Below are 25262 nucleotides of genomic sequence, written 5' to 3'. Positions count from 1 at the left end.
TAATAAAACAATACATATTTTTTATTTATTTATATTTACAAATGTAAATATATTGCAGCAGTTTTTAAAAGTGTATTCAGAGTCTACACTTAATTTCTTATGACACACTTTATTCAAAGTCTATGGGGGAATATAATCAGGGCTGAAGCTACTTGCTTTCAACAGACAACAATTGACTAACACAAGCTCTGAACAGAAATTGTTAAGATATAAATAATGCTCACATTACCATGAGCGACAATGTCCATTAACATTTAAGTTAAACCCTAAAAGCACGCTACACTGCATAACATTCACCATCCGTAAGTCGCTTCAGCTTCAAACCGGACAAAACCAATTAGCGGTGTTCCACTAATAATGTACATGATTTGTTTCAGGCTGCTTCGTTTAGCTTCAAAATCCAGCAGGCGTTCGCTGCTGCTATATTGTTTGAATATTTTTTTCGAACCCAGAGTAAGAGATGCCACACGTATAATTCCTAGTTTTATTCCATTCTCTCTTAGCTGCTAGCACGAACTCGAACCCAACTGAAATGTCCACAAAAGGCACAGTATTGGGTTTTAATAGTTAACGTACCAAACTACAGTGCTTTTAATACAGCAAGCAGGATAAAAAATAAATTCATGTTGGTTTTACCCTACGCTGCCATGGTCGTTGTATAATAGAACAATAAAGCTACAAATTGTTTATATAATTAGCTTAACTTGTCAATTTATTAAGATATATGTAGATGTTTATGTCTAAGTACATAAAAATTTGGTTTGTGCTTTCCTATATAAACATTTATATATTTTTAAGCTACTTAGTTGGGCATTCTGTCTTGAAACAATGTTACATGTTTTTGATTTTAGATGTGTATCTTACAAAGGCCAAGAGAACTACGCCTTGTATACGCACAAGGCTACTACGGTAGCCGAGTTACCATGCCACTTAGATATTTTCTCAAGAATAAAAAAGCCCAAGCTATATTTTCAGCTTGTTATTAAAAAAAAGAAGAATTGCTTGCAATAAAGCCATGTGTGATAAGGTTTACACAAAATTTCTTTTAGCCATAGTAATTTTTTATTTTATTTTAACAATCAAAGTATTTCACCTTTTTTAAATAAGTAGAATGGAAATAAAGTAAAAAATATTATTGCAGTTCATGGATTAATTGACTCCATTTTCATTTTATATTATAGTTAATAACATCGTTTTTTGTATGCGCACCAATTAGTAATTATGTAGACTTTCAAGTTTGCGCATTTATTGACTCAAAAATTATTTATAATAGTCATTTATTTATTTACATTTATATATTAATTCTTATATTTTTTTAGCTTAACAATATTAAGCTAAAAATATAAAAAAGTTTTTTAAACTTTTGTTCTAACATTTTTGGTTGATTTTGCCTTAATGGACATTTTGGTTTCATTGGTATGTAGTTGAGTGGCTTACTATTTTTGTAATATTTCATATTCCTTACTCTTATAAATATACCTTCTTATATTGTAACCTAAATTTATTAATAAATGCGAATCTTTTTGCAAAGATTTTGTTTTTCACATGTAGTAATGTTTGTTCTTTTTATATGCTTAAATATTCTCTAGTCCCGTTTTTATTGGATAGAGAGAGAAAAGCAGGTTATATAGCATACAAATGGGTGTAATTAAAATTCTTATAAATGCATTTTTCTTGAAAAATTATAAAATCCTCTCATTTAATCTGGAATTTTAATCAAAGTGTACTTTATTTTAAGATTTGGTATAATTTGATTCATTATAAACCGTACTGGTGTGAGTATTTACAGCAAACAAAAACACTGAGAAATACTTTAACAAAAATTAAATATCTTAAAATTAATCATAATAAATATATAAATATATATAAATATATATAATATATATATGTATATATATATATAAATATACATAAATAATTTATGTAGTATCTGTGTAAGCTCTTATACTCACTATTTATATGAAGCTTAATTAAGCAAGAAAAATGTCCGATGATTCGGATTTTGTGCACGCACTGCCGCTTCCGGGTGATGCAGCTGATGCTAGAGAGTTTGCGCGTGTTGCTACTAAAGGTGAACGCAGATCTTGTGTTAATGGTGATTGTGTTTGTCCGCTTTCGTAGTAGTAGGATGAATCTGAGAGAATTATATAATTTCGATGTTAACCGGATTGGTACACAAGGATCACAAAAACAAATTTAAAGAAAGGGAAATATTTCGCGATTTTAAAGAAACCTTGATTGGGCTTGTATGTTAATACCCATCATTTGTATGACCAATTCTGACCAATTAATTAAATTTGATAGTGCCCAATGTTAGGACATTTTTTGAAGAGTATGTCAATATCTTATTTTCAAATGCAGTCTTATACAAAAAAATATAACTGCCTTTAAGCCATTCCATAGATTTAGTACAGCACCCTGCAGAATACTGCTGTCCTCAAACTAGTGATAATTAGTTTCAATAAACATAATGTTTTATAAGCACTAAAATTTGAATCTAATAACGATTTCAAATTCGTAATTAAAACATATTTATATTCTTGCAATGGCAGACAATACATAAAATTAACAAATGCTTCAGCGTTCTTCATTGCTTTCCCATATATATTAACATAAAGGTGTTTTAAAACACTGTATACCAAGAAAACGTATTTGCAAATTAATTACTTATCAAGCCACTTCCAGTGCCGTAACCATAGGATCCGTAAGCTCCGCCATACTGTGTATATGCAGGATTGTAGGCGTAATCTGAACCGGGTACAACCGAGCTGCAGCCTGGCAAGAAAGAAAACCGTATGTTGAAGTAGTCATATAATAAATCATTAATAATAATAATTATAATTATAAACTGACATTTAAAATCATGTTATAAGCTTAGCTTATAAATTATAAGGTATATCAACTCAAAATATATTGATTAAATGTTTAATTAAATAAAAGTTAAAGTATATTTGAACAGTAGATGTACAGTACATGAACAGTACATATAATGTATTACCATTAAAACCTGGTATTACTTGTTTACTAGAAAGGTATGCAAAGGGCAGAAACTGTAAACTATATTTCTTATTATGACCCTTAGCCAAGTAGATCAAGCAGTGATCATCTGCCCGTTCGTCTGTTCGTTCATATGAACGTTGAACATTTTGGTTCTAAGAACGAGAAATTGGTTTAAAACCAGTGCCACGTTACCTCTAACTGTGTTATGAATATATGTATAAATATTTATCAATGTTACCGGATAAGTGATTTTATAGAAGATGTTCAGTAGCAAAGCAAAATTTCTACAGTAATGTTACTAATTCTTTGGTGGTTAATAAGTCAACCTCATGTAATCTTACATTATTATGGAAACTATTATGAAACTCATGTATAAACTTAATGATAAATGACGTCGGAGTTCTATGAGCATTTTATGTAACCGCCGTTAGTTGGAGATGCATACGAGCTCGGAAACTCGGTAGCTTTGCTGCGTGTATATTTAGTGTCTGCTAGTCAAGGTCATTGACTATATCATTATCCCTTGTTAATCCTATCATTTCCAGGCTGAAAAAGGAAATGTAATGTCTTTTTTCAATGTGTTTAGACCTCATATATATATTCTTGATCTCGGTCACCAACCGGAGCCGTGGGATAGATAAAATTCATATATATATTCCTATGTCTCCGATTCAGTTTTGGCGAGTCGATTTAGCTATATCCGTCTTTCCGTAATAAAGCCATAATCTTGAAAACATTATAAGCTAGTAAATTCAGATTAATGGTGGAGATTCAAGTGACGTCATACGCCCACACTTTCTGTTATTCAAATATTTGTCTTTTTATTTGCTATCGGTTTGATAAAACTCATTGTAACGCTCACAAATTGAAAAAAGCTATCTATTTTATTACTTTTCTTGCCAATCAGTATGACAAAAATATTTGTATCTAAACCACTAGGGGAGTAGCGAGTATCTGATAGTTGAATAACTCAACTAAAACATTCTATTGTTGTTTAAGATATTAGTTAGATTTATTCTAAATTATCCCAACACCGGTTTTGTGCAATAGAAGAAAGGTGCTCGTATGAAAAAGTCATGGGATAATCTTCTAAATTGCGTTGTGCGCATATATTTTTAACTTGCCTGCGGAGTAGTGATTAAAACTTGGTAGCACTGTAGGTGTTGAATAAAGGCCTACGTTATTACTTAGATTGGGCTCAACATCTAATCGATTTTCAGACGGGTTGATATTTCCTCCGCTCGGCTGCAGAAGTATTAGAGAAGATGGATGCGTGCTTGTGTTTAAGTGTGATCGTCTATTTCCTCTTAATTGCTCTTCTCCTATATGATGCAGATGTGGCAAGACAATATGATCACTGGATTGCGAATTAGAGTTAGACTTTTCAGGTTCCTTATTATTATCTTCGCTGCCTCCATCACTATTCGTCAGGGTCTCTTTAATACGAGTACTATTAGTTTCCGTAATGTCTGGCACTGTCCTAGTACTAATCGGGCAAAGGGTAGTCGAATCCGAGTTTTCGGGCATTAAAATGTGTTCTTGCCCGACTAAGGATGAACAAGGTTCCAAAGTGGTCATTGATGTGTAGTTTCCGTCAAATGCTAGAGCTAATATATATGCAATGGAATTAAAAGATATCTAATCTTGAAATACTTTTTTATCGTAAAACTCGCACTACCACTGATTATCTCATTTCCTCGTATCTGTGCAACATATTTTGTTTTTTAAAAGAAACAGAGGGAAAGCTAATGTTATGTTGTGGAAGTTTTTAATATTCTTTTAAAGAAAACAAGTGCTAAAAAAGTTACCGATTTAAAAAAATATTTCAATGTTACTCCCTACAAGACCTATTTTCTTTTAATCTTAAAAAAAAGAATTTGAAAAATTCTTTTATATATATTTCTGCATAAATAAATTAATTTAACCTTTGTTATCGATCAGTTTTATAAAAAAAAATCGAATACAACGATTTTTAAAAGTGGATTTGGTTCACACCCTTCCTTTTATGCGGGTTGATTTTAATTAACTTCTTTTTCAGGTGTAATAGGTAACCTTGTCAGAGTGCTGACTAAATATAGCTTAGTATAATTAAAACTAATATAAGTTATTTCTTCAAGGATTGTAAAATGGCTATGCGTTTTTGCGCTTTAGGCTGTCATTCCATTTTTATTCAATTAATTTCTAGCGATTTAAAAATAAGAGGAGTAGCCAAAAAATTCAGAAAATCTTTTGTTTCTTACCTGTATAAAAGGGAGGGACTGTTTGTTCCTGTATTGAATTTGCGCTAAGCTTCATTTCATGCATACTAATAGGAACTAAAGGGGTAAGCGAACCTGCTCCTTCATCGGTTACGTTTACAAAGAAATAATATATAAGAACAAATAAATTGGAAATTATATTTAAAAAAAAATGACCAAATAAAAAAAAATTTTTTAAAAAGTGTAACTTACCAATTGAAGGTCCGATTGCTGGTGTATAAATGGAACTTTGAGTTTGCGAAATCGTTGTAATACTGTCGTAGAGCATAGACGTATCGCTGCCAGAAGCTGTGGGACCAGATCCTGATATCGGGGTGGTTGAAAATCCGTTAGATGCTTCATAGTAGGTTGCGGGACAATTTCCGGTGCCTGCTGTCAAATTGCCTAGCTCGGCAAGTAGCTTATGGTCATCTTTTATACACCATTTTCCTGACCAAATCTATAATGCAAAAATAAAATTGAATTTTATTTTATACCTTTTGTATTATAATCTTAGAATCTTGTAGTTCCTTGTTTTTATTCATGTTGCTGTTTTTATCTAGACTAACATCCAAGGACGTCGCCAGGGTAGGGCAGTAATGATCGAGAAATTTCATAATTTGCCGCCTATCACGTAACTTCCCGTTGTATATTTACACTATGTACTGTTCTTATTCTCTTAGTCAATCTGCCTCCAATTCTATCGATATGCTTCCCATACATAAGCGTTTGATAAGTGCTTTTACTAAGAGTTTCCAGTGTTGGAAGATGAATTCTACTATCTGACCCAAATGGCTGATGGCCTGGCGACGCCCTTGCTAGCTTCAAAACGGCGTGGGAGAAAGATGAAAATATTCAAGCCGCAAATCTATTTTAAATATTATTAAGGATTTTTACAGACGGACAGAGAGACATAGTTATGGTAGATCGAACAAAGGACAAACTTAAAGCACATAGCGTCCAAAAACGCTGGAATAAATAAACTAAAACTAACATATATGTATATTTAAACACTTACATTGGTATAAAGTTGATCGCCACTGTACGTTGACATACGTTGCCGTTTTCCATCATCATTATCGGAATGTATATTTGTGTCATGGTTCTCATCTAAGATTTGGTTAAACATTAATAAATTAAGTTTATTTATACTATGGTGTAAAGAAAAAAGTATTTTTCTTATGCACGTGCCGCCTAAGTGCGTTTGTAAGTTAATAGACACTTTTTCCTTGACGGTAATGCACCCATTAAGCACCCTTATAGAAACGTTTTATAAAAGGGTAGTAGTCCGGAAGACGTTTCATAACCCAGAAAATGAACTCAACCTAATCACGATAATTTAAATAATGAAATTTCTTGGCGGTCAGTTATGGATATCTCATAACTGCATTCTAAATTAGTCTGCTTTCGATTTACTATGCAATTAATTAAATTTTTAAAAGTCATGCACAAAAAAAATGTATTTCCTTATTAGTACATGAGACATAAGGTACTTACGAATACTATAGAGTTTCATTTTATTTTCCGGCTTACCCCCAATAGTTTTTTTCTTTAATATTACCAAAAAACACAAGAACATAAGTCAAAATGCAACGTTGCTTTTTGATTAAAATTATTATTTGGTTACAACCCTTTATTGCATTTAATTGAACCACTTTTTCCTCGACCTGTTTTATTTGAACAAATTGGCCACAAATGAACACCAGTTCTTTCACAAAGGGGAAAAAGTAGACTTGTATTTTTTATATTCTACCCTTGTAATGACAATACTTTACAGTCCTGTTAAAATCTGATAAGGTTGATGGGTGTAATGCCATCAGGACATTGGTAGTATAGTACCTTTCTATGAGAAGCTAGGGTGTTATACACTTACGGGTGTTTATTAAATCTGACAAGGGCTAGATATTTTGAACAGCTTGGGATTATTATCAGCAACCCTCACAATGATATAAGATTAAATCTTTTGGCTTGTACACCAAGCGTTGCAAGATATCTGAAGTAATGATACCGCAAGACAATTTGCTTCTGCACAATGTAATTCTTGGTTAAAATAAAATTCATCTGTTTCTTGGTTCGTTTCTGAATATGTGAGCTTAATGAAAAATGTATATTCTTTCACATTCTAAGTACTTGTTTTTAAAAGTTATTTAAACCCTTTTTAATTATAGGAAAAACTTACCATGTGCTTCAATTCTTTTGCGTTTACAACTTGATTCCGTATTATTGTTATTGTTTACGCTACTGTTGTTATTGTTGTTGTGAGAATGGTGTCCATGTTGTATTCCCAATATTCCATTTATGCTATATCCAGTCGTTCTTTGTTCAGTCGTTAAGTTTATATGGGTGGTTTCATTGCTATTGGCGTTGATATGACCGACTGAAACTTGGACAGAATCAGTGCCAGACGTTGGAATAGATGCGTGTACACTCGCCGACGCCGATACGTTTGTGTTAACAGAATTAGCACTGCTATTACTAGTTGGTGGCTGCGGTTCCCCGATTGTTCCTGAGCTGCTGTCAAGACTTTCCGTGGCAATATGTCCCCCACCCAGACTCTGAGAAACATGATGCTGCTGGTGATGATGTACGTGTTTGGCTTTCTCGGCGGCTTTATTCCTTACAATTCTGAAATTAAGTGACAAGATTTCAAGGGACTTAATTAAATAAACTAAACGCTCTACAGATAAAAAGGCAAATGTCAAATTAATCCTACTAAAAAATAATAGAGAACGCAATAGTTGCTACATTTTGTTAGCGAAGGATCAAAAATAGTCTGGTAGTAAAGTGAGTTAAGATTTATATATTTAACAGTTTTGGACACAATCACTCGGCAAGTGATCCTAACCAAGAAAATATGAACTTTATTGAGTCAGAACATTTCCTTCTACATATGTATATATCAACGAATCAATTGTACTAAAATTAACAATCAGTTGTACATACATATAATATTTAAAAGAGGATAGACCGCTATGGTTCCCCTCGCACTTCTTGCACAGGAGATGGAGATATGCAAGTAGGAAAGTGACTGTCCCCAGGTTGGCCGTAAACACCTTATCGTTAATATTACTTGAAATCATGAGTAGGTAGGTAAATCATTGTTATTTAGAATCTAAAATTAAGACTTCAGTACTCATACTTAAACTTTTGGTGTCTCTACTAAGTCTTACAGGCTTTATATGCCCAAAATATATAAATCAAAACTGTGTAATAAGCTTTTAAAGATCGTTCCTAACGTGTGAATATATTTTTTATAATAATTATTATTTTATACTAATACAATACTATAATTTTACCCGTTACGCTGAAAGTAAAATTCGTTGTAACAAGTAAAAAAGCGTTCCAGACGCAATATAGATATATAAATAATATTGGTCAGTCCATACAGCCATGTCCTTCTGTCCGTATAAGCGGCATGAACACACCCTGCATACTCCAGGGATGCCAAACGTGTCGAGTCAGTATTTGTGTACACTTTTGCAATAAACTTTAATAATTATAAAACGCGGTACCCAAATACACCTATTAAAAATCATAGTACTTCTATGATAGCGTTGATTTCAGTACCTTTTAGGTTTCTTTTCAGATTGTTAAGGTAACCATATGCTACAGGGGGTTGTAAGGGCAGAAGTTAACTCTGCCTAGTTTGTGCCCTGAAGACAACAGTTTCAGGTTTTATGTTTTTTTGAGTACCAGCTTGAAACGGGATGAGCAATTGGATATTTGGACAGTGCACACAATTGAGACATATGTTTGGGATGCGAGAAAAGTACATCCCGCTTCATGGACATTTCAATGTATTTGAGTGGAGGGCTGAAAACTAAAATTGGTTGAGTGCTATGAAAGTCACTTTATTAAGTGACAGCCTCCTGGGAATCAGTATAAGGGGAGTCCTGCCACCGCCGTACGCACAGTTTTTATTCGATTGAATCACCGCCACCCTAATCATCGCTCAAGTGCCATCACATCACACATTGTCGCATTATGAAATTTTTCTTCCTCCTTGATTATACCATGAATTACCCTTGTCCGTCGCGACTTTTGCATTACCAGCGGCCACATGCCAACCTAGACGTTTGTTACTTTTTGCGGGACCCGGTGGTAATACGAATCGAATTGATTATAGCTGCACGTGTTGGGAACGGTTAAAAAATAAAATTAAAATTACATTTTCTAGCATGCTGAGTAGAAGTGAGACTTGACATTTGAAATAGGCGATCAACAGATAATGACGTATATGCTTTTGGTTAAATATAAAGAACATTTCTTAACATTATTCTTCGACAAACATTTTATAATAATGGCCCACATTCGTTCCTAACCAAACTAGTCTTTTTTGAGAGCCATAACAGGTAGTGAGTCGAAACGGGCAACACGGGACAACCAAAACGACTAATCGTAAGATTGTATGAAGAAAAATAGTCGTAGTAACCAGTTTTTAGAATGTTCTGCTGCACTTTGAGCTTTAAAATTTTTTTAATTAAAAAAAAATTTAAAATTAAACAGGGTTCAGCTAATTTCAAATAAAACATGGGTTTTTCCAGCTGCTCTAGTTGGCATCGTTGAATGCTACCAACATAAATTATGGTCAAAGTGGATGCGCGTAAATAATAGCAATGTGGGACAGTGTCGACTTCGGAACTGCCACGTGGCACGGCCCAAAATCTACGATGATGTTGTCGGCAATAAAGCCACACCGGATGCTAGAAGGGAAAGTGGCTTGTGTTGTGGTCGTGTGTCAAGCATTGTGCCACAATTATGAACGCTAAAAACTACTTAGATATTTTTATTAGATGGAAGGTTTGGTGTAATATACTTAGTACTGCATGAAGTTGATTTCTTTTCAAGCTTAGTTTTTAAGGAAACGGATACGGATGTTAGCAGCATGACAGCAAACAAACTTCAGATCACATCCGCATCGCGGATGTGCGCATATACGTTCTAAACTGTTTTGAGACTTATTGGGAGTAACATCTTTGCTAGTATTTACTTACCGATTTATCGAAGAAACGCTGGGAACATTATCTTGGGAGCATATAGCTTCTGCCAAAAGTCGATCTCGTATCTCCCAAGCAAACATTGTGGGATTTTCGCGTTTATAGTTTGCTATTGCATCTACAACCGGAGGAGTGGCCACTTTTGGCTTGGACCCGCCAATAACACCAGCTTTAAAACTACCAGTCTCATAATATCTGAAAATAAAGGATTGGATATATTAAAAACCAAAAACAAGGGTCGAAGTCGAGTTCCCCGACTATAAGATAACCGTTATTCAACTGGAAGCGTAAAGATAAATCTTAAAAATTTTTGGAATATCGGTAGAAATTGGGATCTTGACTTAGGTCGGAAACGCTAAGTTCTATCTGTTACACACTTTTTTGACTAACGAGTAACGGGTATATTGAACTACAAAATTCAAATATTTTTATTATACTCCTGCAGGCATATAATTTCTTGATCAGTACTGATCAGTAACAACCAAATCGCTACAGCTATATCCGTCTGTCCGCCCGTACGACTCTAAGTAAATTATTTTTTCAGTTTTAAAGATAAATTCATAAAAATTCTTCTTTCAATTTGCGGTAGTATAAAAGTTTGGCCACTTTATAGTTAATAATCAATGAAAAAGGAATGACTTCGATCGTTAAGCGATCTAATTTGGTATAGGTGTTTGACAATATATAATTATACCCGTTACTCGTAACCATGTTGCCACGCCCACATTAATACATACAAACCGGTCAAGTCTGCCACGTCCACACTTTTGAGAACCGTGTTTATATTTTTTAAAATTTTTATTAGTCTTGTAATTTTTTACCGATTGAAGAACAAAAAATTTTTCCACGCCCACTCTCACGCCCAAAAACCGCCCAATTTTGCCACTCCCACATTTTTGAAGAACTTTTTGATATTTTTCATAATAATTAAAATAGTCTTGTAAGTTTCTATCGATTTAGCAAAACATTTCTTGCCATGCTCACATGCTCACTAAAGCCTTAACACTGCCACACCCACAATTTTTTAAAAACTTTTCGATATTTTTTCATAGTTTTCTATCGATTTGCCAAAAACGACTACTCTAACGCCCTAAAATCGCCCAAAGCTGCCACGCCCACATTTTTGAAGAATTTTTAATTTTTTTCTCATTTTATTCCCCACTATCTATCGATATCTCAGAAAAATTATAAAATTTCGAGTTCGAATTCACACTAGCTGAGTAACGGGTATCTGATAGTCGGGGAACTCGAATATAGCGTTCTCTCTTGTATTGCTTTTACTTTGATCACAATCACGCGACTATATCTTGTATGCCTTATGGTAATAGTACAAAAATATTAGAAAAGAAATCTTAGTTTCGTTGTATTTGAACACAAAGTGTTATTATTTCTTATAACCCCGTTTTGTTTCAAATATATAACTACCTTAAGAAGAGTATCAAAGTATTCGGCATGCCGATGCTAAAATAATTTCTTTTTGATAGTTCTTTTCAATAAAAATTATATAAATATAAAATAAATTATATAAAATAATGCCGAGATTGCAGTTTTCCTTAAATAGTAAAGGAGTGCACTTCTTATGTCAAAACACAAGAATTACATATTCCCGTTACTCATTAGGTAAAAGGATATAACATATGTGTTGAAAAGTACGTAACAGATAAGAGGGAGTTAAACAAAATTGAGACCGTAAGCACTAATTGTACGGCAGCGCTTGTGTCCAGTGTCTGGAAAAGTTGCCGAGATCCCGAGGTGCATACGGTCAGGCACACGGAAAGAAAAAACAATATCAAAACAATATATCAATAATAAATATTTGTTTATAAACTTCATAAGGTTGGAAGTCCTTCTACTGCTACTTCTCAACAAATTTAGTGTTATCTTGTGAGTATAAATTAAGTTGTTATTAACCTGCAATAAAGTTGTTTGATTTAAATGCTTTATTACCTTGAAAGTATTTTAGACACACAACCGTGACTAACCCGTAATTGACGTGATATGTCACATGGGCGGACCCCATTGTGGGCCAGCTCCACAATACGCTGACGAACGACATCGGGAAGTGGGCGACCATTAACGAATACGCCACCAAGTTGATTAACGCCTCCATGACCTAATTAAGAGAAATCAAATAGAGCTTTGGTAAAGTTTGATAATCAATTGCCATTAAAAATTGCAACACAAAATTTTATTCGCAAAAAATATTAAGTGATTTGCCCTGAAGCTTGTAACGTTGCGAACATGCTTCGGTTTCAAATAATATTTATTTTATCACCTAAAAATATTTAACTTATGATCCAACTAAAAACAAAAGAGTTGAGTTCCCAGTTACTTAAATAGTGGAAGTAGAAATTGGGAATAGAAAAATAATAAATTTAAAAAAATAACACAATAAATCCAAAAATATTTAACAATTTGATAGAAATTTACAAGACTAATAAAAAAATATAAATAATGTTTGGGCGTGGCAACGTATGAGCTGCGTCTATGATTTTCGAAGATGCTTGCTTAATCTCAATCTTTTCGGATTATACATTTCCCAAGATCACGGCTTCTGACCCTGATCAAGAAAATATATTTTATTGGGCAAGAAACTGCCCATTACTCGTAGAGTATAAGGGTATACTAGATTCATTGAAAAGTATGTAACAGGCAGAACGAATCGTTCTCGACCATATTAAGTAGATATATTCTTGATCGGCAGCCTAGAAAAATTATAAAATTTCGCGTTCGCATTTGCACTAGCTGAGTAACGCGTATATTATAGTCGTGGAACTCGACTATAGCATTCTCTCTTGTTTTATTATTATTTTATTATTCTAATAACTTTGATTTTGCTCTACGAGTAAGAAAGACCGGATATAACATGAAAATTATATCATGTAATGAATATTAGGAAATCGACACAAGTAAATTGCACATTTTTTGCTTCTTTAATTCGGTAGGGAAAAATGTGACTTCAGAGAAACTTTCTGAAATTTTGCTGTGCATTTAGTTTACATAAGAGGATTTTACTGTTTTTGATAAGTGGTAGTCACAATGGAGCTTTATAACATATATATGTATATGTTAAGTTATGTAGCGCATGTGCATATGCAAATGCATATTAAAAAAGATTCAAATGCATTGTCTGAAAATAGACAGTCCAACCAATATTTCTTAACATTTTTTAGCTCTAAAAACTCCTTAAACGTAAGCAAACTCTTTAAAAAAAAAGGACTTACACATTTTTAGGTCTATTTCTTTTTGTATTTTTATGAGCGCTGCAGTATGCAACTTCATATTTCCCCATCGATTAATAATTTCAATTTAATGGCATATGAAATTTTGATTTCAACCAGGACATTTGCGACAATATGAACCATATATGTTATTGTAAGTATCAACAGTCGTTTACGCACAAATTCTTTCGCACTCCCAGTAGCTAAGTAACGGGTATCTGACAGTTCAGGAACTCTACTACAGCGTTGGCTCTTGCTTTCCTCTCTCCCTCTTTGGTAATGGGTATATGATAGTCGATAAACGCGCCTTTAACTTTCCCTCCTGTTATTGTCTGTATATATTCATCTTTGTAAGTTTGTAAAATACAGCCGATTCCATACCAATGTAAACCAAAAGAAGCCGCACATATAGAATGAAAGGAAAAGGCTTAATGACAAACATACTGCAAAGGAACAGGAAAAAATTCACGTGTCATTTAAATTTAAGATACATGACTGTATGATTCTCAGTTTTTCACTAATTTGGTTTTTTCAGTGCTTACTGCCTCAGTTTATGCACAAGTGTAATTCCTGATTTTAATGACTTGGTGAGCTAAACAGTTTTACTATTAATAAAAACCTTAAGTTATTTGCTAAATACTAAAATAAGTCAGAAGCACTTTTCTGGACTGTACATCTTTATACAGAAACACTGCTCGACAAAATATTCTCCTTTTGCTCAATGTGGGCTAGAACGCAAATAATCTTACATGCCAAATCGAATCGACTCAAGAATATACATATATATACTTTATAGGTTCGAAAACTGTTCCTTCTACCTGTTACATGCAACTCAACCTATCTAGTATACCCTTTTACACTACGAGTAACAGGTATAAATTTTGGTACTCTACATATTTACCAAATGTTTACCATTTACCATGTCATAAAAAAAAAAATGCGATAAAAAAAAATGTCAGTATATGGAGTTGTTTCCGCTAGAAAAAAATGGGTAATACTCTAGATTTAACCACTCTCTTCAATATATATATATAGTTAGAATGAAACACACTATAAAACTGGAACATTTTTGTTTGCCGGAGATAGGTTTCTTTTGTGTTTTAATATTTAAAAAAGATTAAGTAGTTAAATACACAAATACAATTTTTAATAACAATTCCTTCATAATAATCCGATTTAAATCGATAGGTATTGTATAAAAATGTTATATTTATATCTAATTATTTATGGTATAGAGTATTACATGTGTAGTATTCCATCATGTTCTGGTTGTAGCGATATGCTGTAGATAGGTCCATCGTAGAGTAATCAAGATAATAATGAAGCAGTATTTTATTTTCTTTCTCGAACCAAAATTTAGACACAATCACGTTTTTGTATTCACTTTGATCACCATTTTATTAAAAGTTTGTTCAAGGGTGGGATTTAACTGCAAGCGTGATATACGTATCGCACCGCAACCGCAAACCGTAACGGTAAACCGAACCTGTAATCGATGCCGGAACAGCTAGAAGTGCTCCGATTGCAGCTCCGATGTTCTGATTGACGTTCTGGAAAAGCACTGTCCATCGGCAGGCCGTTGAAGATGAAGTTTGATTTTCGTTTGTCTACGTCTTTGCATAAGTAAAGTGGACCAAGCACTCTCGTTGCTGTGGCTTATTATGTAGGTATGGTCTTCTTTAGTCAAGCCATTGACATTATTTTTCTTTTATTTAAAAGCGTGTTTTCTCTTTCGTTTTGTGTACCGTAAAATATTGCTAACCATTTTTTCCGGACTGTTTGCTGCCAGCCGCAGAGATTCTGCGCACGATTTCCTTATTCTTATCTGCTTCTACAATTTTTGATTGTCCCTATCTCTACTTCACGTGCAGAGGCGCGGGCGTATGCATGTCCTTCGCAATACATCGTTCTCTTTACACTTACAACGACACCGCTCCGCCCATTCGTATCGGTTGCCGTTTTCATCTTAGTGCAGCCAGCCAATGAAGACGGTCCAATGCTGGGGGACGGTCAAGGCGTAGCATCACCAAACGACAATACTGGGTGGCTGCTCTTGTAGCGACCAATCGAATCGCTCAGAGCATGGCAGCATTTGTGTGGACGGAATAAGGTATATTTTTAGGCAATTTTAGGTTTTGTGCTGGCACAATTTGAGCTTTCAACATATTACAATTAATTTATAATACTCTCTATAAATGAATTGTATTATGTTGAAAAGCAAAAGAAGCACTAAACTCCCTTTTCGAAATACTAAGAACATTTATTGAATTTTGAATTTCATCTCCCTCGTCTTGGACTGACATATACAGATTTGGGATTGGAAATCAACCAATAGCCACAAAGAAGGTCTGTCATCGTGCGCAACGGCACCAATCACAGCACAACTTCATGCCTGCTTCATTAACGCGTAGCCACTGAGCTTATCGACATCTCTTTCTCACTCTTGAATATCACGCAGGCGTTTCTTTGCACCAGACCCGTACCAACCCATTGGAACTTAAAAAATATTTACATATCTGCAAAATTTTCAACAAGGCCTGATATGTTTCAAAACTGTTATCAGAAATGTGATCAGTTTAATAGTGAACTGATTTACTTCAGGGAAATAACGCAATAAATGTAACTTAATTCCAGGTATTTTTAATTTACATATAATAATTTCAAAGTCAAGCCGAAACTAGCCTCAATTCTTGTGTAAATATACAATGCTTTTCCGTGCAATAAAATTCCGGTTCGCTCCTATTTAAATATTTGGGTCATACAAAAGGAAATATTTGTGGTCGTTATTTTATTTGCAAATTATATTGCATGGCGGACTGGTGATAATCAAGGAAACTACTTCGCGTTTGTTTCTCATAGCCACCTAAGTTGCAAAAAATCGGACTATTGGAGCATATTTAAAATCACATTCATTGAAAATAACGGTCCCTCGCAATATTATTAGCTGAAAAAAGTGTTCGCCATATATATTAAATTTGAAAAAAAAACTCTATTATTAACAAAAAAATTGAACATTTTCAAAAATTGTGGACAAAAAATCTTAGAACAATAGGTTTTGCTGTAGCTTTATTAAATGTAGCTTTGTTAAATATAAAACATTCACATGCAGCCCCTCAAGAGGAAGTAGTTTTTGATCTCTCTTAATCCGACCACAATACACACCCACTTAATTCACACCGTGAGGTTCGATCACTGTGGACGGCATTCCGCGTAGTGACGAAGACCACTAGGAGAGCGGGGACAACTATGTATACAATAAGTGGTTGTTGTTGCGTTGTTACACGCGTTAGTTGTACAGTAAGTGCCGATATTAGAGTAATAATATGCTTAACGCAATACGATTTTTTGCCCACGACTTTCGTGTGCTGGCTCTATCGAATTTTTTCTCATTTGTGAATTTCTGTAGATTTGCCAAAGAACTGTTTGCTCCGTAGGGAAACTGCAAAAAAGCTCCCATGACCACAATTTTTTAGAAATGTTTTGATTATTTTCCGTTTTATTATTTTTCTTGTCAAACTCAGTATACCAAAAACGTTATAGCCCTTCTACTTTTAAAAATTTTGTTGATTTATTTCATTTTATTATTTTTTTTTCAATTTCTATGGAAATACTATATTGAAATTTCTCCTTCGCACTCCCACTAGTTGATTACTTGAGTACTCATCAAAATATTAATGGTGATACTAAGCTTACGCGAGCTACTTAAGGGTTAAAAATCAATGTAAACACACAGTGAAAAATTATTGATTTCTGCTAACTTAACTGTAACTGCACTGTATACATATACTCCTGCGGGACGCTTAAATAAAAAATGGCCGGTTAAAAATTTAAATATTTTTTATAGGCTAATGAATATACTCATTATTATATAATATTACTACTATATATATATATATATTATTATATTACTCATTATATATAAAAAAAAAAATTCAAAATAAATTTTCGTCAAAAAAAAAAACTCTACTGACAGTTACAAGTGCTTTAACAATTTAACGTTTTGTCTCTATAAATCTAACCCGCCCTACACTAAATAATATTATAGAATATTTGTGTTTAAGAAAGTCATTGCTTAAAACTTAACATATTGTTTGATACTTGTAATTTATAGTGCATTGATCATTTATTTTGTACAAATTATATACGATTAAAATTTTTTGCACATAAGCCCTGTGTTTCTGGAAATATTAAAATTGATAAGGAAGAAATAGGCAGCCAAGTGACTAGTATCAGTACGAAATTCAAAATTAAATCGCTTGAAAATTATTATTTAAATTAAAAAGTCCTTTAGCACCGGAAGTAGATACCTAAGCTACCGGAAAACAACTTGGTTTGTGGTTTCTGGCTTCAGCCGACTTAAATTGTACTCACGGAGTAATCTTTGTTCCCATATATTTGTGGTAACAAAGTCGGTGCTGGATTACTATCACATTTTTTTTATATCCTTATAATGTGAGCGTTGTAATCGTACACCAATTGTGCTTCAATTTGAATGTAAATAAGATCTTGAGGTTGTACGATCATCAACTTAGTGAGAAGACAGGGCTAGCGTCCAGTTCGAATGACCATTTCCATCCCACAAACCAAATAAATACAAAAGCAAAAAAAAACTATGTCATAGTCAGGAAACAGCTTTGCGGTCGAAGTAAATTTTTTCAATTAGGCACCCAGTTACTTGAGACAATTCCAACTAAGCCGCAAAAAATTGATCGGGTGGCGGTTATATCATAGCTTTGTGAGAAATCTTTACTGATGCGAAAATCAGTGTGAATGATTAGGTGGGAGATAGGTCACACGGTACTAGTAAGTATACATATACATATAGCTATAGATTTATCTTACCATCTCCCGAAATACTGCCCTGCGAACTGTGTGAGTCTTCTGAAAAGATATATTAATAATAGTTTGCATTTAAATATAGGTAAAAATATGTATAATCATGAAGATATGTGTGGTACCTGCCCCGCTTTGAATATCATTCATGGCTGTTATCCACTCTATTCCTTGGGATTGTGTTATGAAATTGTTTGCAGATGTCGTCGTATTGGCATCCGAAATGGTGCTCAGTGTCCTGTTTGAATACTCATCAAACTTGTTCGCTAGATTTTAGTATTTAAAGAAATTAACAAGTTGTTTAGATGATATTGCTAATATTTTACTTTCTTCGCTATTCATATATATATAGAAATAACGCTATAGTTTAGTTTTCCGATATTTGTTACCCAGCTAGAGGCAGTGCGAAGAGGAAATTTTTTTTTTATATATATATTTTTTTTTAATTTCATAATTTTTCTGGGATATCAATAAATATTGGGAAATAAATTGTAAAAAACTTAAATATTGTTCAAAACTGTGGGGTTTGGAGTTTTGTAGGTGTAACGCTTTTTAGGATTTTTTTTAAAGTGTTGTTTGTATACCAATATAAACGAACAAGGCTAATAAAAATATTACAAAATATCTTGTTTTCGATTATGATGGTATATACCAGTAAGAACGCAGTTATGGCAGGAAACACCGGTTATCGGCGAATACACAATTTCAGTTACACATTTTATAAAACTGAGACGACTTGCAAAATATCATAACATAAATAACGGAATGGAACAAATTTCTATAAATTTTTTTAGTGTACAAAGCGACAACATATGTATGTATATAATTTGTTGTTTAAGAATTCGGGGATAAAAATCGTGAAACATTCTAGGAACATGTTAAATTTCCCCTTACCGAAAATTCCGTGACTTGAAGTAAACACCTTTTAATTTTTTGTCCCTGAGGCTTTCATAGAACTTGAATATGAATTCACTAGCAAAATCTTGGAAGGGGATATAAAAGGTTTTCAATCGCGGTCCAAGTACATTGCACTTGTGAACTTGTTTTAAATGTCCCCTTCTCTTCTTTTTGCAATCGCTATTGTTCTTAAGTTTTGGACGGTTGCAACTGGAATTACCATCCTTTTATTAAGCCGATCATCACTTATCCCCTACAAATGTTAATGGCATGAAAATGTTATCTTTTGTTTAAGTCTAATCGTTACAGTAAACTGGAATATATCAATCTAAGAAATTTTTGTCATAAAATCAAAGAACGAACGTTAACGTTCTTAAGAATTCAAATTCAAAAAGTTTTCAACACAAAATGCCAGTTTAATGCGTCAGCTTAAAAACTAAAATCTGAACATGAACAGGAGCTAACGTTGAAAAGCCGATATGAGCTATGATTTTCTTTTTTGTATTTTCAATTAATTTTCGTTTATTTTAAACGGAAATTGTATATTGTCAAAAAACTGTTGTATACCGAACTAGAATGTTTTATGATCCAAAAAACGAAGTTAGCATTTCATTTCCATTAATTTGACTGATATTTTCCGATTGTTGCTATTTCAGCTGTATAATAGAGTAGAACATAGTATTAGAGTAGAGCTTATATAGAGCAGCTTTATTATATAGTGATCTGATCTGGGCAGTTCCGATATCCAGATTTAAATTAAGAGATTAGTTTCGGTAGTAACGGACGGACGGATAGGACACACCGATATGGCTACATCGACTGGGCTGTTGACACTGATCAAGAATATAATGTATATACTTCTTCGATGGTATTTTGGTTACCTTTTGACTTATCTTCCAATTGGGGCGAGGTATACATGTTTCTTCCGGAAAGTTGTTGATGACCATGCTGATTTTGATTAGTATTAATAGTAGTGCTCAGGTTATCACCAGTGCGGTTGTTTTGTAAATTATGCAAAGTCGGTGAAACGTTCTGTTGCTGATGATGAGTGAGGTGATGTTGTTGCAGATGCTGCGAATCGTGCTCCAGCTGGCCTGTACTTGTATTAAGGGTTTCTTCTTGAGTTGAATGTAGAATGTGTGGCTGTAAAATACGATGTTGGAGCTCATGTGTCCCGAGCCCGTGGATATGATGTGACGATGTCTGTATATCCATTATAAGCATCAAAGATTCAACAGAATGTATGAGTTCCTGGAATATAGAAAATGGTGTGTTCTTTTATTATGAAAGGAACGAGATATTAGCTTAGCCAAAGCAACTGACCTATGCAGTTACGCAAGGAATGGATATGTCTGCCCAAATGTTATTTTATTAGGCAATGGCAATTACACTATTTTAAAGGCAAGAACGAAAAAATGCTATAGTCAAATTGCTCGACTATTAGATATTTCACTCATCGTCGCAGTTTGAGGGTGCTAGGCGTACACAAAATGTTTGGTAACACAAATATTTAAATAACAAAAAATAAAATTTTTTGAAATGTGACAACAGCTTCTGAAAGTTTATAGGCGTTGGGTGGCCGCCGTCATTATCTAAAATAATCTTGCCCTATGACTACAACTAGGATCTGTAGATCGACTCGTCTATGAATATATACTTTATAAGATCGAAAACACTTGTGCTTTTCAACGAATCAACAGGTAATGGCTTTAATAAATAAACGAAAGCAACCAAGCTATATATAAAGTAAGAATTAAAGTTATGTATTCAAATAAGAGCATTTTATGATGGGAAAACGCGAAACTATGAACTAAATTTATGTATTGTCATATAAATGGTATTTACCGAACTGGTAGATTTATGAATAACATGAAATTTTATAGTTCATTTCCTCGAATATCAGATACCCGTTACTGCATGTCAATTTTCTTTTTGTTATAGTTACCTAGATCACAGCGTTCAGACTACTTGATAGTACTGGATAGATTGGTGATCCTGAACCAGAATGTATATACTTTATAGGGTAGGAAACGGTCCGTTCTGCCTATTACATACTTTTCAACAAATCTTAATCTACGAGTAACGGGTATAAATCAATCAGATTATGATATTTTTATACCCGTTACTCGTAGAGTAAAAGGGTATACTAGATTCGTTGAAAAGGTTGTAACAGGTATAAATGTATAAATATTCTTGTTCAGGATCATATTGCCACGCCCACTCTAACGCCCACAAACAGCAAAAAACTGCCACGCTCACATTTCTGAAGAATTTTTAGATATTTTTTCATAATTTTATTAGCCACGCTCACGAAAAGCTTACAATTATAAACATTTTTTTTAATATTTAGTCATTTTATTCCCCAATATTTATCGCTAAGCCACATAAAATTAATAAAATTTCCGGTTGTCATTTTCACTAGCTGCGTAACGGGTATCTTATTGTCGGCTAACTTGATTATAGCATTCATTCTTGTGATTCGTACTTTCAATGGCACACATATATTTCACTATTTCACTATCCGCTCATGCTATCCAGGGCAAGGTGCACTTTCTTCCCGCCGAATGAAGTCTTAACGCGCGCAAACGTGCGTGCTAGCACTTTTTCACCTGTTGTTAATTGACCTTTTTGGGACTGACACTTCTTAAGGGTCAATATAGCCATATGATCGAGTCAGCTACGTGTATGGGTATAGGAATAAATGTGTTCGTTTAGCCCATCTGCTTTCTTTCTACATTTATTGTTTCCTAAATAGACTAAAAAGAAAGAGCACTATAGCGCTATAGTCAAGTTCCCCGACTATCAGATACCCATTAATCAGGTAGTAGCAGCGAGAGGGGGGTGAAAAAAATTGTTTAATAACAATTGATCCATTATATTTTATGAGAACATTTTTAAGTTCGTGGCCGTAAGAGCACTCCATAAATAAAATCAATAAAAAATTAAAATACATATGGTGTCTGCGTAGCACAGGTATGAAACAAGCTTGCACAGCTTTTATAATTCACGAGAAAACTCAATTAAAAAAACAAGAGAGAATGATTCAGTCGAGTGGTAATGCTAACGCAAAATTGCCAATTTTTTTAGGATATCGATAAGTATTGGTGAATAAAATGAGAAAAAATTTTAAATTAGGTCAAAAATGTGGTCGTAGCAGTTTTGGGCAGTTTGTAGGCGTGGCAAAACGTTTTTTGACAGATCAATAGAAATTTACAAAACTAATGAATATATGAAAAAATATTAAAACATTTTTCAAAAGTGTGGGCGTAGCAGTTTTGGGTTGTATGTATGCGTATGAGTGGGCATGGCAAAAAGTCTTTTGGCAAATCAATAGAAATTTACGAAACTAATACAAATATGGAAAAATATATGAAAATATCAAAACCTAGCTTTTGTAGTCCTGAGATCTTGACGTTCATACGGACGGTCAGGCAGACGGACAGACTGGCAGGCGGACAGGGTTAGATCGACTCGGCTATTTATTCTGAATATACATACTTTAAACGCAAAACGCCTTTTACCGCAAACTTTTCAACGAATCTAGTGTACCCCCTTTTACTCTTCTAGTAACGGGTGTAGTATAAGTTTTGTGTTTTGTTGTGGTGTTCGAATTTGAATAAAGGGTTTGAATCCGATACACACATTTTCTTTTTGATAATATATATTATAAATTTGGAAGTATATAGTTAAAAGTCATGGTCGGGCACAGCGGTCCTGTTACGAGGTCATTGGAGTTCCTACAATTTGTTCTTTTCATTACCAACTGGTATTCAAGCAGAATAAACCCCATACTGCATTCAATTCAACAAAATTAAAAGTGGGAAAAAAATTGTATTTTCACACACTCCAGCCAAATAGTAGCTATGGGGAGCCAGAATTTTCAGTTAAGACAGTCTAGGAAAACAAAGAAAACAAGTACTCCAAGGTCACGAGCGTGGGTAAATATAAGCTGTTCAAATTCGGCGTACCCCCTTATATTTAAAGCCGAACTCAAGCGCCTTAAGGTTTAATGTTATATAACTTGGATGATTAAGAAATTATTTTCACCTTAATATATTTAAAATTATGCATTAGTTTACTCACTGAATATTTTCGTTTTATAAAGATGGGTTAACATATAATTGATTTAAAGAATAAATGATCAATCACTCAGTTAAGGTAGTGAAAACTTTCAAATACGAATTTATACACTAATAACATCACTGAGTCAAGGAATCTAAGCCTTGAAAGGTAAAAAAGACAGCGCGTACCACCTGTTGGCTACAAATCCACGAAGCAACACGATTTTCAGGTGGATCTTGAAGCGTACGCCAAGAGATCTCGAGCGAAACTAAATTGTTGAATGGCAATGGACGACGGAAGCAGTTTACATCGCTCAAACTCAGGCGACCACTTTTTTGAGTGTGTTTATGATGGCTTATATGTTTGAGTCTCGCTCAAAACTTGGCCCAAGGCGGCTTTACGGTTGGTCGGCTACATTCGCACTCAGCTGGCTGTCGACTAATCGGGAGACCTAGCATGTTGTTCGGACGCAAAAGCTGGGTTTGAAATACGATCGTCGCTGCGAACAGAACGAGTGATAGAGAGAAAGAAAGAGAACAAATTAGTTAAAGTCACTGAATGAGAAGGGATGAGATGGTATTCTTGTTTTCCCCTGCTTGGTCTTAATGATCATAGTGTTGGAGTGTTTTTACCCGTTACTCGTATAGCAAATGGTTATTCTAAATTCGTTGTAAGAAGAAGAAAGCGTTTCGAAGTGTTTGGTATATCCCTGATCATGATCGGTAGTTTTTATATCTGTTAAGCCACAATCTCATAACCTACCAGTCCTTACTGCTTAAAGTTTCTTAAGGTTTAGCTGACCAATATTCGTCTAATTGTTTTGTGGAAAGTGGACACAAGACTATGTATTTATTACATTTGAAGTAACTACAATGTGTTGAACGGAAGCTAAGTCAGTTTATATACATAAGTAATCAACCCCCTTTTTACCGTCTGGATCGCGTATTATTACATTGAGTGACCTGCATTCTACAGGTTGGCAAGCGAACAAATACTTATACATACACAAATGAAAATGTGTAATATACGTTTGTAAATAAATCATTTAATATACATAGGTGTACTAGGAGTACAGTCGGCACTACCTTATGATATACACAAACATATATTGCTTATAAGCTTCAATGTATACAAAAAAATCCACATTTTTGTAAGATTAGTGAAACCAAGAAAAAGTTAAATTGGCATCCCTGAACGACGATCTAAAGCAGGCTGCTGATATTAAAACTATTAAAGAGAAGACGACGCGTGCCAAGCAATCTTCGACTACCGTTGCAAACTACACAAAAGGGAGAAGAGAGATTACTCAACCGTTTCAAAATGTAGAGCTGACTGATGTTACTATAGTATAAGAAAAACAAAAACAAATCCAACTTTTTTTATTTATGAAAACTATTAGTATATAAAAATACTTAGTCAAAATTACTAGCCACTTGTCTTCGTAAAAAGGGACTAAATAGCCATAAGAATAAGACGTTTACTATTTGTATTATATATCATTCCTATTTACCGTTTCTCCATAAGCAGCAATGCTATGCAACAAATGTATTAAGAAAACAAGAGAGACTGCTATAGTTGAGTTCCCCGACTATCAGATACCCGTTACTCAGCTCGTGGAAGTGTGAAATTTCGTCATTGTTCTGGGATATCTATAAATATTGGGGAATAAAATGAGAAAAATTTTGAAATTGTTTAAAAATGTGGGTGTAAGAAGCGGCGTGGCCAAAGTGTCTTTGATATACCAATAGTGTGGGCGTGGAAGTGGCAAAAAGTTTACCGTAAGTCGGTAGAAATTTACAAGACCAATAGAAATATGAAAAAATATATAAACATTTTTCAGAAGTGTGGGCGTGGCAGCTTAGGACTCATTTTGGGCCTTAGAGTGAGAGTGGAAATCGATAGAAATTTACACGACTGAAAAATATATGAAAAAATATTTTAAAAATTTCAAGAGTGTGGGCATGACATTTTGGCCGGCAACAAACGAACAGGGTCAGATCGACTCGGCTATTGAT

The 25262-nt window shown here is 33.9% G+C and overlaps 1 protein-coding gene across 11 annotated transcripts; it reads right to left on the bottom strand.

Annotated features, from left to right (window-relative positions):
* LOC6724743 (paired box protein Pax-5) lies at nucleotides 1-23541 on the bottom strand. 11 transcript variants are annotated; one of them, XM_016180737.3, is made up of 13 exons: nucleotides 23269-23541; nucleotides 20067-20436; nucleotides 18414-18554; nucleotides 18298-18336; nucleotides 12182-12347; nucleotides 10232-10429; nucleotides 7417-7862; nucleotides 6256-6347; nucleotides 5451-5697; nucleotides 5241-5339; nucleotides 4125-4607; nucleotides 2668-2775; nucleotides 1-2134 (listed from the first exon to the last, which is right to left on the bottom strand). In XM_016180737.3, exons 2-13 carry the CDS (start codon nucleotides 20407-20409, stop codon nucleotides 1971-1973), a joined length of 2526 nt encoding a protein of 841 aa, XP_016037431.1. In that variant the 5' UTR covers nucleotides 20410-20436; nucleotides 23269-23541; the 3' UTR covers nucleotides 1-1970. The 11 variants fall into 11 exon arrangements, with proteins under 11 accessions (XP_016037431.1, XP_039152177.1, XP_016037434.1 ...); XM_039296243.2 differs by having other exon boundaries at nucleotides 4125-4322; XM_016180740.3 differs by having other exon boundaries at nucleotides 5241-5333.
* Between the last annotated feature and the right edge of the window lie 1721 nt (nucleotides 23542-25262).

Source organism: Drosophila simulans, chromosome 4 (assembly GCF_016746395.2).
Source record: "Drosophila simulans strain w501 chromosome 4, Prin_Dsim_3.1, whole genome shotgun sequence".
NCBI classification, from domain to species: domain Eukaryota; kingdom Metazoa; phylum Arthropoda; class Insecta; order Diptera; family Drosophilidae; genus Drosophila; species Drosophila simulans.
Note: the sequence above shows the minus strand (reverse complement) of the source record. Positions and strands in the feature narration are given on the sequence as shown.